Below are 14,333 nucleotides of genomic sequence, written 5' to 3'. Positions count from 1 at the left end.
GCGTACAGGCAGTCCTGGGGACAGAGCCGGTATGATCCCAAGGACGTAGATCCATCCATTCGTTGTGATGAGAAAAGTGCAAGGGTGGTGATGGGCACACATGACCATCCCATGGCCTGGGGATCCTACATAATTACAAAAACAACTTACAAAGATGATTAAAAGGAAATTTGTTCCTAAAGTCATTTAAAGAGGAGGCCAGCAGGGCTTGCATCAAACAGCATCGTCTTCCTCAGCACCACGTTTGCCTGCGGGATGGAGCTTTCTGCAGCTGCCCTGCACTAACACACACACACACACACACACACAACCTGAGGAGGAAGCCAGGACCTCCTCCCTATTAGAGAGAGTCCATAAGCAGTTTTCCTAAAACGAAGACCTTCCCCTATGTTGTACGGCTGGGCCTTCATAGAATAATAAAAAACATTATACAAAGCAAGGACTGAGGTGGATGAGGCAACTTCATTAAGGAGCAATAAAAAAAAATAATTAAAAAAGAGCAAAGAAGCATTAAAAAATCATAATTATTTTTTTCCCCCATCTCTTTGGGACAGAGTCTGTAAGGAAGCAGGTAATACGCTTTCTGCTGGGATTAACTGGCAGAGTAACAGAGGCCACCTGGGAAGCAAATCCCCTGGGTTAACTCCTACCAGTCCAAGAGAAATTCCTGTCTTTTGTCAAGAACCAGTGGCTTCTCTGCAAGGGGTTGGTAATACATAGGGCAGATGTTCTCCTTGACCCTTGAAGTGCCACGCGTGGTCCCAAAGAAAAGCTGGCTGGTGAGCACAAGGCCAGCACTGCCGGGGATGCCCATCCTGGTGCTGGGATCGCAGTACACTTGCTGCCCTGGCTCCTGCTGATGCATCTCTGCAGCAGAGTGCGGGCATCGCAGCATGACATGCAGTTGCTGGAGGGATCTTACAGTAATATTTTTATGATACAAAAGATATTGTTTTGGTTTCTTTTGTTTTTCCACTTAAATGGCCAAAGTCAACTTGCAACTGTACAAGTGAGACTCAAAAACTTGCTGCCATTCAAAGAAGCCTGAAAAATCCTAGGAAGTCTCTAAGGAGCTGGCAGTCCACAGCCAGAGGGGATACAGAAAGATGTCCATCAGCTGTGTCCTCTGGGCTGCTGCTGGACCTATCTCCCTGTAACCAAAGACTCTACTTTTGCATGGCAATTCCCCACTGCCAGACTCAAAGCACTCCCCAGTAATGCCCCAGGCTTATGAAATCTCCAGTGACTTAACCATGAGCTTTAGAAAAGTAATTATAATCCTGGGATTCTGTTAATTTCCTTGAGGGACTTTTACTGGTACTACTCACATTTGTATTCTCCCTCCATGCCCAAAAATGGCAGGAACTCTAAAAGAAAAGAATAAAACTGCCAAAATGAATTATATAACTAATCGTAGTGAAGCGGTTTGATTTTATCCTACTTAATGTTTCAAGATGGTTCAAAGGATGCTGACAAACATGCTCTACAGACATTTATTTCTATTATTAAAAGAGAAGGTATTCTAAAACATATTTCATCCCCTCCTCCCCCTTTTAGTGTCTTAGTTCTCTCAGACTGAATATGAACAGCTAAAACGTATTACACCAGGAATTTCCCTCCCTTCCCGCAAAACAAAGCTGCTTGCAGACACCAGGATGAGTGAGGAGACCTTTGAAGGCCTGAGTTGTGCAGGGAAAACACCAGTTTCTTCCTCCACTGCTGCTGGGTCAGCCATGGGCTGGTACCAAGCCCAGGAGGCTCATTGTGCTTCTGCTGCTCTTAGCAATGCAGCAACTCCAGGCCATCCTCAGGCAGGCAGTAGGCTGTGCAGCTACTTACTGCTTTTGGTGGAGTAATTGCCATTTGTAGTTTCTAGGCCAAAGAGAAATCTTTCCTTCAGTGCTTTGATTCAGAGATAGCCTGTTTTTGAGTGAGCTGACATCGAAAACGTGTTGCACAAGCATTTTGTGAATTCCCATGTAATATTAATTTCTGAAACAACGTGGCTCCCTAATGTATGGTCCCAGCAAAAGAAGAAAAGTACAGCTTTTCATTGAAAATTGATGGACAGAGTAAATGCAAAACTGTTTTTATCTCATAAATGAATTTGAACTGACTTGCTACTTCAATTCAAAATAGGAAATGCCAAAAAAAGCATCTGGGAGGTTGCTATTGCCCTTTTAATTTTTTTTTTATTATTATTTTTTTTAATGCACTGAATGGGCCAGGAGCATGAGGAATATCTTTCTTTCCTTTCAACCCCAACCCACCAGGCAGCTAGACCCTGGTCAGCTACTGAGCTCAGAAGCCCTCCTCCCACCCTGAGCAGGCAAGTCAAACATGACACGCTAATTCAGTCCCCAAAAGTGAGTGTTCAGCTGTGCCATTAAGATAACTTCTTTTTTGATGACCACACCAAACTCTCCCACAGCTACATAGTAAGAGCAAGGGCGCCTGCCTGGCAGCCATCCTTGGACCAGCCAAAAGCACGTGCAGTAAAATTCACAGCAGAAGTGCAGCCAGTCACTGGTGCTGCTGCTTCTCAAACTACATGTATTTGGGGGAAACCAGAGATTATTTTGCATTTTCCACAGCTATAGAAGGTTCTAGGGTAACTTGTAGTACACATTGATGTGTGCTGATCTACAAGGGAAGCTACGCGCCGTGCCTTCCTGCCTGGTGACCTGATGGTTGGATAGTGTTAAACTCGCCACACGAACCCCTTATCTGATGCTGCTGCCATTGCTTGGTGAGGAGACATGCTCAAAGCCCAAGGGGCCCTTCGGGGTCAGCTGGTTTCTACTGCCTGTCACAACCTAGCTAAAATGATTTCCAAGGCACGGATAGAAAAAGCAAGCCACTGGAGATATTGCTGCTAGTTAATCCTCTCTGCTCTTGAGTTGGCAGTTGACAGATTTCTCACCAGAAAGAGTGACCAACAATTGATTTATAAAACATGGGCAGTCTTTCAGATAACAAAGCCTCAGAGCAATTTCTGGACATAAACTTCCTAGTTATGGCATAATCTTTTAAGAAATTAGCGTTCAGGAAATACAGCAATTGAAGGTCATCTGTAACCATTATTCATAGTTACAGACGTTTCTGGAAACCATAGCAGAACTGTACAGTAGGTTTTCGTCTTTTTGTTACAACTTCAGTTCTAAAGCAGGGGCTAAAAAGTCTGTGCAACTGCTCCTTGTCCTCTGTTGAGACTCAGACCTCCCCATGGGACAAGTAGGAAGTTTTCTAATCCACGTACAGGAAGAGGAAAGGAAACGTTTCACTCTCTCTGTTTCAGCCTAAAGGGCAGCAGAATTAAGGATGCCGTTGTCCAACCTCTCCACTGATCACTGTGAACATTTCAGTCCAGGGTATGAATGGTCATTCCCTGGTGACACGTCCAGGAATATCATATGTTTATTTACAGAAAAGATCCCCAAAAACCTGTATAGTGTACTGATGTGAAGGAGAAATGGAAATAAAAAAATTGGTGGTGGTGATGCACAGGATACTGGTCACTAACTTCACGTATACAAGAGTGTTTCCACAATCTTTCTTCTTCTCTCCCACAGAACCTACAGTTACTTTCTTCTCTAGCGAGTAGAGAGGAAAGAGGAGTCACTTTCTAGTGTTCTGTATAAGGGTGTGATTTTCTTTTCTACTTCTGTCCAGAACTGAGGCACTAATCACTGCAAGCCTTGTAATAAGAAAACTGGGGAAAGGTTTTTTCAGAAAGCAGAAATGCCATATCCTAGGTTGCTTCAGAAGGGGAAACATTTCAGGAAAATATAATTAATGACATGCTAACCAAATAAATACATAAAGTAGCTCTTTTGGCTATGCCAAAAGAAAATCTGAGGTATTTGTTTCAATTCAGCTACTGGGATGCCTCGCTTTGACGTCTACTTTGATGTCTACTTTTTTGGGAGTGGACAAGGCAGGAGAAAAAAATGGTTCAAAATCAGCCACAATCTTGGCATCTTCTGAAGCATTATTAGAAAATTATGACAATGCTAATTGTGACAAAGCTTGCACCTCCTGGCTCCTGGTAAAATTAGTTTTTAACTTCTTCCAAAAAAAAAAAAAAAAGCAGCTTTTAAACAGGAAGCTCTGAAGGAGGCGAGCTCTTCAAGGAAGTCTGCTTGACAGAACAGAAATGTCTAAGGACCAAAACAGTCAAGGTCTGTCTCCTGTATAAGTTAGTAGGGGAGGTTTGGTAGGATGGTTCTAGAAACTTTCACTTGTATACTCTGTATCCTGTATTAAATATGCGCCAATCATGCTGATGCACACATTTATGCAGCAGAGGAACAAGTGTGAGCAGGTGAGTCACAGATTTCAAACCTGGAGTAATCAAAGCAGAGGGTCTCCCGCTAAGACGCGGGGTACCGGCTCAGCAAGAGAAGCATTACGTTCTCTCTTTATAAGCCCTACACGCAAGAGCATGTGTCTGAGCCAAGGGGGATACTCAGCATCCCTGCAGCCTTTGAATGGCTTCACTGCCCTCAACAACACTGAGAAATTTTGTTTGTTTTAAATACTATTTGTGACACATAGACTACATCGACAGTCAGCAGGATCAATCTTCTAGTTGCACTTTTTTTCCAGAATAAAGCTACATCCAAGTTTCCATATACACACCGGTGAAGAACTTCCATAATAAATAAACATTCATGTTTTCTGGCACATATTTAGAAAATGTTTCAGAATGCCAAACTTGACCTCTGTGTGGCCTGACACTGAGATTTTGCTTCAATCCAAGAATTTATTAAGACTTACATGAAAATATTCCATCTTAACATAGTACACATCAGTAGTATTTGAATACATATTTACAGATTTATTTGAACTTTTTATGAACTGCAATTCTACAACTGAGCAACATATCCATAAGTGTTTCATAGACTTTCAAACACTTACATATTTATACATATAGTTTTTGCATATATATATATAAAAAAATATTTTTGAGACTCAAGGACTGAGAATAGTCAAAAGGACATTATTGCTACATTTCCATATTTACAAAAACAATGCATAAACCCATTCAAAACACCAAGCCATTGCAAAATAAGTTTCAAAAATCAAAAAATTATAAAAATATAAATTTCAAGAACGAAAAAACCCAAACCTCTTTCAGCTAAGTGTCTGTAAAGTACCGAGACATCTATAATTATAACAACTAGTTTGTCTATAGTTGCTCTGAAAGCCAACACATTACGAAAGTTTTTATACCATTAAACTGAAAACGCTCAACAACAAGTATGCATAAGAGTGCCTCCAAACAACTGGCTAACTTTGGAAAGGTGCAACAGCCTAAGTTCAGTGCAAATGGCTAATTTTTGACTTAACTCTGAAAGACAGAGTCCTGTGACGGTAAACCAAATGCACAGTCATAGAAGGAGTGTAGTATTCGACATAATCCAAAATATACTACCAGTGTGTGTATTTACAATTATCTTGCATTTGGGCAGTTAGTTACACATTTAAACTGCATGTAAACTCAAACAAAATCCTGGTAAAGTATAAGTTATGGAGTGCTTAAGTGCATTGTAAATAAATAAGTACTTAACTAGTACTCTGCCTCTTACAAATGCTTCTCTCAATGCCTTTACTAACTTCTAGGGGACAGAAACAAAAGAATAGAAGAACTTGCAGTGCTTCCAATGGGAAGAAAAGGGGTTAGAAGATGCTTGAGCGCAAACTTAGGCTCAACAGATACTTACATCTGTCACAAGAGACTGAAGGGATTCTTTCTTTTACCCCATTTATAAATTTAGCACTTCCCAGTTAAGAGTCTTCTTCATTATGGTCTCTGAACTGCTATAGTAAGTAAGACTTTGGGTGAGAGGAAAAGAGTCCTTTCCAGTTAGCACTATCCAAGCCTGCCTGTGGGAAAGATTCACCTGGGTAGGACAAGATAAAGAAAGGGCCCCCAGGAGGAAATTTTTTGCCTCTGCTCTCAATTAGATAAGATGACTCGTTAAACGGCCTCTCCTCCAGACATACAGTTTACTGGAAGCAGCCCTCCTCCTCTATTCTGACCAACTTAGCAGGGCCCACCTATCTTTGGTGAACACTTTTGGACATAACTATTGGCAAAACACGCATCAAAGCTCTCAGGCTCTTCCAAGGCAGGGGGTGCGGGAGTGGTTCAGGCTCTGTGGGGAGGTGAGACCCAGCCATGGGGCAGCTCCATCCCTGGTGGGGAATGGGCCAGTGGGAAGTAGTGCCTATACCCATGCAAACCTTGCGATCAGTCTGCCAGGCTGACAGCGCGGGCAGGAAATAAAGACCAAGATCCATGCTCTTCTTCCCTCCTCTGGTTCAAACCCCAAAGCTCCTGAGAGGGTTTCCTGCTGTGCAGATCAACTTTGGAAGGGTGATCTCAGTCCCTTCACCTCTCTTGCCCAGGTATATACAGCACCCCTTGCCGGTCTCCAACCTACAGTACCTGCCTGGGAAAGCCTCTCAGACTTGGGTAGACATGGAAAGGGGTTTGCAAAGCCATTAGCTTCTTATTTGTTTATTTCTTAAATTCAGCAAAACAAGATTAACTAGAAAATGACTGTATGCCTTCCAGGCACGGATCCAGAGAAGGATCGCTGCAGAGTTGGTTTGATCTGCAGTCATCTGGTTCCACACCCTGGCTCAGGATTTCTTTTGTTGGTTGTTTTTAGTGGTGTTGTGGTTTTTTTTTTACTTCAGATCTGGCTCTCTACTGCAAATACACACAATACAGCAAAATATATACAGCTTCAGTTAACATTGCAATGATGCCTGTAACCGTGCTCAGCAGATTAAGTCTACGTGTAACAGTGTGTGGTAAAGGACAGTATTACAACAACATTTCAGCTACACAGTGGTAGTAGTGAGTAAAAGTAAGAGAAATTATTGAAGTCGTCCATCTCTCACCCCCTGCACAATAAAACAACTAATACATCTGGGCTCCTCTTCCTCCAGATGCCACTCAAACATCTTCACGTACCAGGAGAGGCTGAGTAGATGAAGCACTGCTGCCCACCGAGTTAATCCTCACTGAGTGATCCGGAGCATTTCCTTGACTGGAAGGTGGAGTTGAGAAGTTTGCATAAACCTGCAGAAGCCAAAGACCAGTGTCAGTACTCCGCAGGCTGCTCCCTTCATCCACACCTGGGGAGCTCTCCTTTCCTAGACTTCACACACTGTGTACTACAAACTGCTGTGGCAGGGTTCCAACTCAGGTTATCTTTGCAAATCTAAACAGAGTTTCAAAAGATCTTGGGCTTAACTGCGTTTTTAAGGAATCAAGAACCTCAATCTCACTTATTGACAGCACTGCAGCTTCCAACTGCATGCCAAATTTCAACGGAGCTTGAAAATAGGCAGCTCAGTTTATTACTAAACTCCCCCAGAAACCTCACTAATGCTTCCTCTGCATTCTTGCTTTTGTTTTAGTAATGCCTGCACCTGCCAAAAATATGCTACAGGATGCAATTGAACACCAGCAGCTTTCAGTTTCCTCTTTTCTCAAATTGTCAGGAAGCCATGTATTCTGTGCCCAGACAAGGCATCCAGAAGGTAAGAGGAAGGTTTATTTTTAAACTAGGTTTTAAACTTACTTTTTTAAAGCTCAGTAACACACAATGTTACTGCAAGAGACAATCCAAGTTTCTGATGTGCCTCAAATTTTTTTTGGACTGTTTTGTCCAGTTACCCTCTCAGAAAAAGCTTTTATGAGGGAATGGTCAAAAGAGTGGTGAATACAGTCTGTCACGACATACCCCCAAGATTGTACAAATAGAGCTAGGGGAAGCAAGTGAGAAGAGGCAGATGAGTGCCAAGAGCTCAACCCCTTCATCCAGAAAGCTCTTCTAATAAATGCTAAATATACTTCTGAGATGTTTTTCTGATAAATAACATTTTTCATAGTTCAAGATAAGATGAATTTATGCAGCACTACTGCATTTAGTAAGATCAAAATTGTTGTGCCAGGTCTATTTTGAGTGAGAAACATCAACTATGTGAGGAGTCTTTTCCAGATGGTACGTTCTGGGTATGGGCTTAGACAGCTATTGTCTAACTGAACAACTAAGCAGAAGCAAGTAGCCCAGATGTCATTCCTAACACGCAAATCGACAGTGCAAAGCTACATAAATAATACCGGAAAATGAATGAAGCTCCCTGGGCTCTCTGTTCCTCACGGCTCTAGTCTAATGTCTTGCTTGAAACTGCTTTGACTCCTAAAAACTGATGATCCATAACTTACCCGAGGGGCATTATCTGAAAGCTGCTGCTCTATCATCTGTACAATTTGTTTAAACGTGGGTCTCTGTAAAGGATCAGCATCCCAGCAACTCTTCATTATGTCATACCTGCAAAGATACTGAAATTAAGTACCTCTTATGTGGAAATCCTTAGAGCTCTTAGCTCCATTATGAGAAAGAAAAGCGTGACCCAGTCCCACAGTTTACCTTCTTCAAATGACTTTAAAGAATAGAAATAGTGCTGCTAACACCTGTGCTTGTAACAACAAAGGACGGGGAGTCTCTGAACACATTTTGCTTTGACAGCTTGCTAAGTGCCAATACGTTTACAAGACAGTGAATTAGGCATGGCTCATAAAGAAGATCAGTAGCCAGTCCTCTCGCTGTCAGGAAGTACAGCACAAATGCAGATGCTGTACAGTCTGGTGATACATCTCACTGAATTAAAAATGTTTAATTATGTTCTGTGATCTGTCAATAATTTATTGACATGGAGCAGATGCCATGACAAAGTGATCAGATGGTACAAGGCAGGAGCGTATTTCATTGCTTGTAACAACACAGGCATGTATTCCACTAGTTAGAGTACATGAATTATTTAAATCGTGAAGAGAACTTGAAAAAAAAGACAATGGGGCAGCGCAATGAGCCTTAATGAAAGAATGGAAGCTTCTCTTCCTTCCCATCATTGCTGATGGTTGGTGATTAGAGGGGCTGGTTGATCGCTTACATTTCAGGTGGCGCGCACTCAGGGCTGAACATCCTGTATCCCTCCTTGATCATTTTATAGAACTTGGAGTCCACAGGCATCCCTGGATATGGGCTGCTTCCTGTTGAGAGAGCATATGAGCAACATTTCTGCATCTGTAGTAAAACCAAGATGAAATAGAAATCCCCCGAACTACAGATCTTGAAGGAGCTTACCTAATGAAAAGAGTTCCCAAAGTAATATCCCATAAGACCAGACGTCACTCTCAAAGGTGTAGACACAATTGAAAATACTTTCAGGTGCCATCCACTTCACAGGAAGACGAGCCTTCCAGGGAAAAGGGAATAAATTAAGACAATGCACCAAGCACACAAAATTTACAAGATAAAACGAACCTTTTCTACTTCTTACGTGCTTTAAATACTCATTAAATCAAAAATTGAAATCTCAAGCATCTTAAGAATCTCCAAGTTACTGATCCACCTTTCTATGGGACTAACAAACTCGTGCAGGTCCTTGCACTCTGATTTTTCTGTATACTGTGTGATTCCTTCTGTTCTGTTTATAAAGGATGGCAGAAAGTCAGAGCAAAATAATATATATGACCATGGAATGGTTTGTTGTGCAAACATGAGAGTCAATTTCCATGGACCAGCTACTGCAGGCACAAAGATGAGATCCACATAGTCAAGATGCTTCAAGGCTTTCGTCAACAGCTAAGACATCTGGTTTAGCTCCTCAGTGTATCAGAAAAAAAAAATCACATTAAATAAATATATATTGACATACATATATATATTTTGGGCAAGAGTGTTGATCTGCTGGAGGGCAGGAAGACTCTACAGAGGGATCTGGACAGGCTGGATCAATGGGCTGAGGCCAATTGTATGAAGTTCAGCAAGGCCAACTGTCAGGTCCTGCACTTCAACCACAACTCCCATGGCCTCAAGTTGAGCCAGGGGAGATTTAGACAGGATATTAGGAAAAAATTCTTCACAGAAAGGATTGTGAAGCATTGGAATAGGCTGCCCAGGGAAGTGGTGGAGTCACCATCCCTGGAGGTACTTAAAAGGCGTGTAGATGTAGTGCTCAGGGACATGGCCTAGTGGTGGACTTGGCATTGCTAGGTTAACAGTTGGACTCTATGATCTTAAAGTAATTTCCAATCTAAATGATTCTATGACTCTATGTTTTTCGTAAGTTGGTGTGGGGACAGACATCTCCCAGCAATGCTAACTGGAGCAGAGGAAGGGGCACAGAAAGCTTTTGGATCTGCTTCCACCTTCCTCTCCCTGCTTTGCCCTTTCCTTGCCTGACTGCAGGAGCCAGTCCTAAGCATTTGTCCTGCTGTGGGAGAAAGCAGTGCTCTTCCTTTAAAGTGGTCTTGCAATGATGTGTCCAAAGATATACTTCAACCATACTAAGGAGAAGAGTCTTGATGTCTCGTAAGGAAAGGAGACCCAACAGAAAAAGAGGTAAATGGAAAGGAAAAGAAATGAGGTGTGGGAAAGGCAGCATTTGGCATGGGCTGGCTCACCAGAGAGGCAAGCTGAGCTGGTTTTTTCCTGAACAACACAAACAGCAAACACTCTTCCTGGCCAAGCCCCCAGCTGCTGTCAGCAGCGCTGCCTCCCAGCAGTGTCCACGGCCAGCAATGCCCAAGCTCTCCTGATCTGCTTTAAGATCAGGCCAGATGCAACTAGACGCCTCCTGCAGCCACCTCTTCCTCTCTCCCCAGGCAGCTGCAGTCTATCCTCTTCTGACCCTTTCAGGCTATGTAAAATCCTATTCTGAGCCAACTTAAGAAACTTAAAGGTTAGCCCAGACAAGTAAAACTTGACTGCTTACTGCCCAGTTTCCTCCTGGGCTGCTGGTCTGCACTTCCCACTCCCAGGAACCTTGACTGATCAAGCAGCTCCTGACTTGACCCTGAGTCTCAAAGCAGCTTTCTTACACTACATCCCACTCAGTATTTTGCCAGGACATATATTCTTGAATTATTTCAGCTCCTGTTGTTCCCTAACCTCAACTTCCAGGTACCCAGTGGCCTGTAACAACATCATCTTTGAAAATAACCAATAAATCTGTCTCTCCTGTAGCCTTAAAATAGGGATCCTGTAGGTACCTGGGACATCAGAGACGGTTGGGTGACAGCAGAGCAGCGGAGACGTCTTAGATACCTGAGGTACCAGGGACTGACTGAGGTTAACAGATTTTGTGTATTGTCAGATCCCTAACTAACTAAGTAGTAACCCTAACTAATACCCAGCCCCTGGCTGGGGAGGAAGACTGCCTTGTTAAACATGGATCTTGTCTTCTTTGAAAACCAGTGCAAGTGAAAGCATGTGTTCTGCAGGCAGTGACTCAGTGTATCTGGCACAGACTTAAAACACTAATCCAGGCAACACAAATGAGTTCAAGATACAAAATATCTACACTTCATAGCACACTTCTCCATCTTAAACACAGGTAAGGTCGATCTTTTACTAGCTAGCTCTTTAAGGGGGACTTGGAGTACTACCAAGGTCATTTGCATCACTTCAAAGTGTCCCTGTACCCCTCCAGAGGTCTAGTAGCTACTAGCATGACTGGTACTCTTCTACATGGGAGGTTTTAAACAGTTCTCATCAAAATATAGTGTCCTATTGCAATGCTGATACAGGGCTGGAACTACAGAAGTAAGTAAAAGCTGTATTTGTTACACACGTGAGCAAGTTAAAGCTGTATTTGTTACACATACGAGGTTAAAAACTGTACATATAGGCTTCTTTGCCTCCCACTCTGCCCTTAAAAATACATTTACACTTCAGAATCCAGTTTCCATTATCTGAGTGATACTTTATAGCAAAGAACAGGATGCACACCTCTGATAATTTAGGTATGTTAAAAATACACTATTTTAGTAGTGGACAAATGTAGCATTGCCCAGAGAAAAAAATTTCTAAATAATTATATTTAGGATTGGGCTACCAGAATATTCCAATGGCAAAACCTGCAACTACACACAGAGCTGTAACTTTTAGGACATTCAGATATAACAGAAAGACTGGATATTATACTGGTGCAATAAAACCATCTCATCCACTACAACATCAATTCAGATACCAGCATGTTTTTCCCCAGTGTAACAACATGTATATATCACAGGTTTTTATGAGCACATACATTTATATGAGGAATTGCCCCTCCTAACGTTCCAGACCAGCACGGATATAGATCAGAATTGGAAAATCCAGATTTCTGCCTAAGACTCTTCTTTCCAAGTCAAGGCAAAAGGAACTCTGCTAACTTAAAACAGGTGGATAAAATATCACATATACTTACATTTCCTTTGACCACATAATTTGAGTCATTCCTTATATCTCTTGCCAGGCCAAAGTCACAAATTTTTGTTACTCTACCATGAGTGAGAAGAATATTTCTTGCAGCCAGATCCCTATGAATGCACTAAATAACAAACAGACAAACAAACAAAGCTATTTTATAATATCCTTAAGAGGCTGTTGCTTGGTTACATGTTTACTTAGCTATATAGCTTACTGCATTATGCATATTATGGCAAGCTGAAAGTCATAATGAACCCATGTTTTAATAAGCTTACTCAGATGATTAAACATTATGGTGTAGTATCTTTACTATCACAACAGTGATTCACATGGTTACAGTTGCCTATGCATTTATTTTAGAAAAGATCACTTGCAGTCGCTTTGAATTTTCTGGTGTTTCATATTTGCAAATGAAGTTTAACGTACTTTTTCTCTGCATTTTATTAAAAGATCACTGGCTTGTTTCCTAATACAGGACACGTAAAGCGAAAATGTAGTTTGTTTCTAAAACAACTCTAACCTTTTATTAATTAGCTATCGTGGTTGAGGGAAAGTCCTGAAAAGCTGAAAATAGGGAAAATTATGGTAACAACTTCAAAGCACACAAGTCAGGAAATTTAATCCTATTCCAAAAACACTCATCTGGAAGACTTGAGTTATTAAGTACCTAGGAGAGTTTTACAAGCAGGCCAAAGTGTTTGAAAATTCTGGAGATTTTCACATGCCAGTATCTTTCAATGACCAGTCATGTGTTTGGTGACCTAGCTAGCCTATGCTCCAGTTTTCACTTGAGACATGCCCATGTGTGTCTAACTGCAGCTCCAGAGGGATGCCTGATTTTCCCAGCGGTCACATTTTCTTTGTATGCAACCGTGGAGCCCACATGCATTTGTTAGACAATGGAGGTAGTTCTCTAACAAAATGATCTCTTTTCCCATCTGGAAAGGAGAGCATTAAGTTCCCTTCTTACTGATGGTATATATAGTATGAAGGCCACAGCTTTCCAAAAATCAGCTGAAGATGGTTCAATTTTTCTCTTTGTTTCTTCCCTGGAAATACAAAGCTTTACAAGTTTCCTACAAAGAATGACTTAAAATTTCAAGAATTATGCAAATCAAACTCAGAAAATAACAACTGCATAAGCAATGTAATCTCTGTCCCTTTTGCACACTTACAGAGGTACTATTTTTAATGACAATTCCGTATCAGGGGACTCTCCTCCACGTCCCAATCCAACATATTTTTCACTTTGCATCTGAAAATTATTGAAGTGAAGCAGTCAAGTGAAGGAATGGTCAAGCATCCAGCACGTCTCTGCTTTGTTCCTCCAAAATCAGTGCAGTGTGCACTGAGTAAAGACTTTGTCCATCAAAGGAAGCCCTGTCTTGTGATTAAGGCACCATGTGCTTAATAAGGGAATTATCCCCCCCAGACAGGCTCCTGTCCCGACTCCTGCACAGAGGCACTTTTATGCTTTTGAGCCTTGATATACAAACAAGTCGCTGCGGAGCAGCTGGGTACTCGGCACTGCTGGTCTGTGTGCACCCTCCTTCCCTGAGGGCCTGAGTTACAATCTGAAGCACCTTATCCATCAGTCCACACTACTCTGCATTTACTAGCTGGAGCCAAAAGCGCGTACGTACACAGCGACTGAAAGGGACCGAGCACAGTAACGTGTTAGCGCACTACAACTTGATTCTTTGCTAAAGACGTTAATTCTGCACTGCCAAAGCGACGCTGCACGTCGCTTCTCGACCTCACAGTGAGGTCGAGTTACATTCGTTGCTGCCTTTGCTACTCAGTGCCATGGTGTCTGTTTGCAGCAATGCAAAGACTATAAACAAAACAGTCACCAGGAATGATGCATAGTGAATCCTGGGGCTACTCTACAGCAACATAAGTAGAAATAAAGACTATGTATGCTAAGCACTGGATGTCATCAATAGTGAAGAACGCAGGATGCTGGTGAAAACCATTAAAACCTATAATATAGTGTGTTTGCCTGTCAGGCCTGTTTTGAAGCTGTTAATGGATGAAAAATAAACTAAAGGG

The 14,333-nt window shown here is 42.0% G+C and overlaps 1 protein-coding gene across 1 annotated transcript in view; it reads right to left on the bottom strand.

The window, feature by feature from the left end:
• Positions 1 to 6,519: 6,519 nt before the first annotated feature.
• KIT (v-kit Hardy-Zuckerman 4 feline sarcoma viral oncogene homolog) overlaps positions 6,520 to 14,333 on the bottom strand; it is a 42,590-nt gene continuing 34,776 nt past the window's right edge. The window contains exons 17-21 of the mRNA XM_009872166.1: positions 12,280 to 12,402; positions 9,171 to 9,282; positions 8,977 to 9,076; positions 8,249 to 8,354; positions 6,520 to 7,096 (exon numbers count right to left, since the gene is read on the bottom strand). Coding sequence (XP_009870468.1) covers positions 6,971 to 7,096; positions 8,249 to 8,354; positions 8,977 to 9,076; positions 9,171 to 9,282; positions 12,280 to 12,402 — 567 coding nt within the window. The 3' untranslated portion in view covers positions 6,520 to 6,970. The remainder of the gene's footprint in view (positions 7,097 to 8,248; positions 8,355 to 8,976; positions 9,077 to 9,170; positions 9,283 to 12,279; positions 12,403 to 14,333) is intronic.

The sequence above is a fragment of the Apaloderma vittatum genome, unplaced genomic scaffold (genome assembly GCF_000703405.1).
Source record: "Apaloderma vittatum isolate BGI_N311 unplaced genomic scaffold, ASM70340v1 scaffold16096, whole genome shotgun sequence".
In the NCBI taxonomy this organism is placed as follows: domain Eukaryota; kingdom Metazoa; phylum Chordata; class Aves; order Trogoniformes; family Trogonidae; genus Apaloderma; species Apaloderma vittatum.
This window is presented reverse-complemented; position numbering and strand designations above follow the sequence as displayed.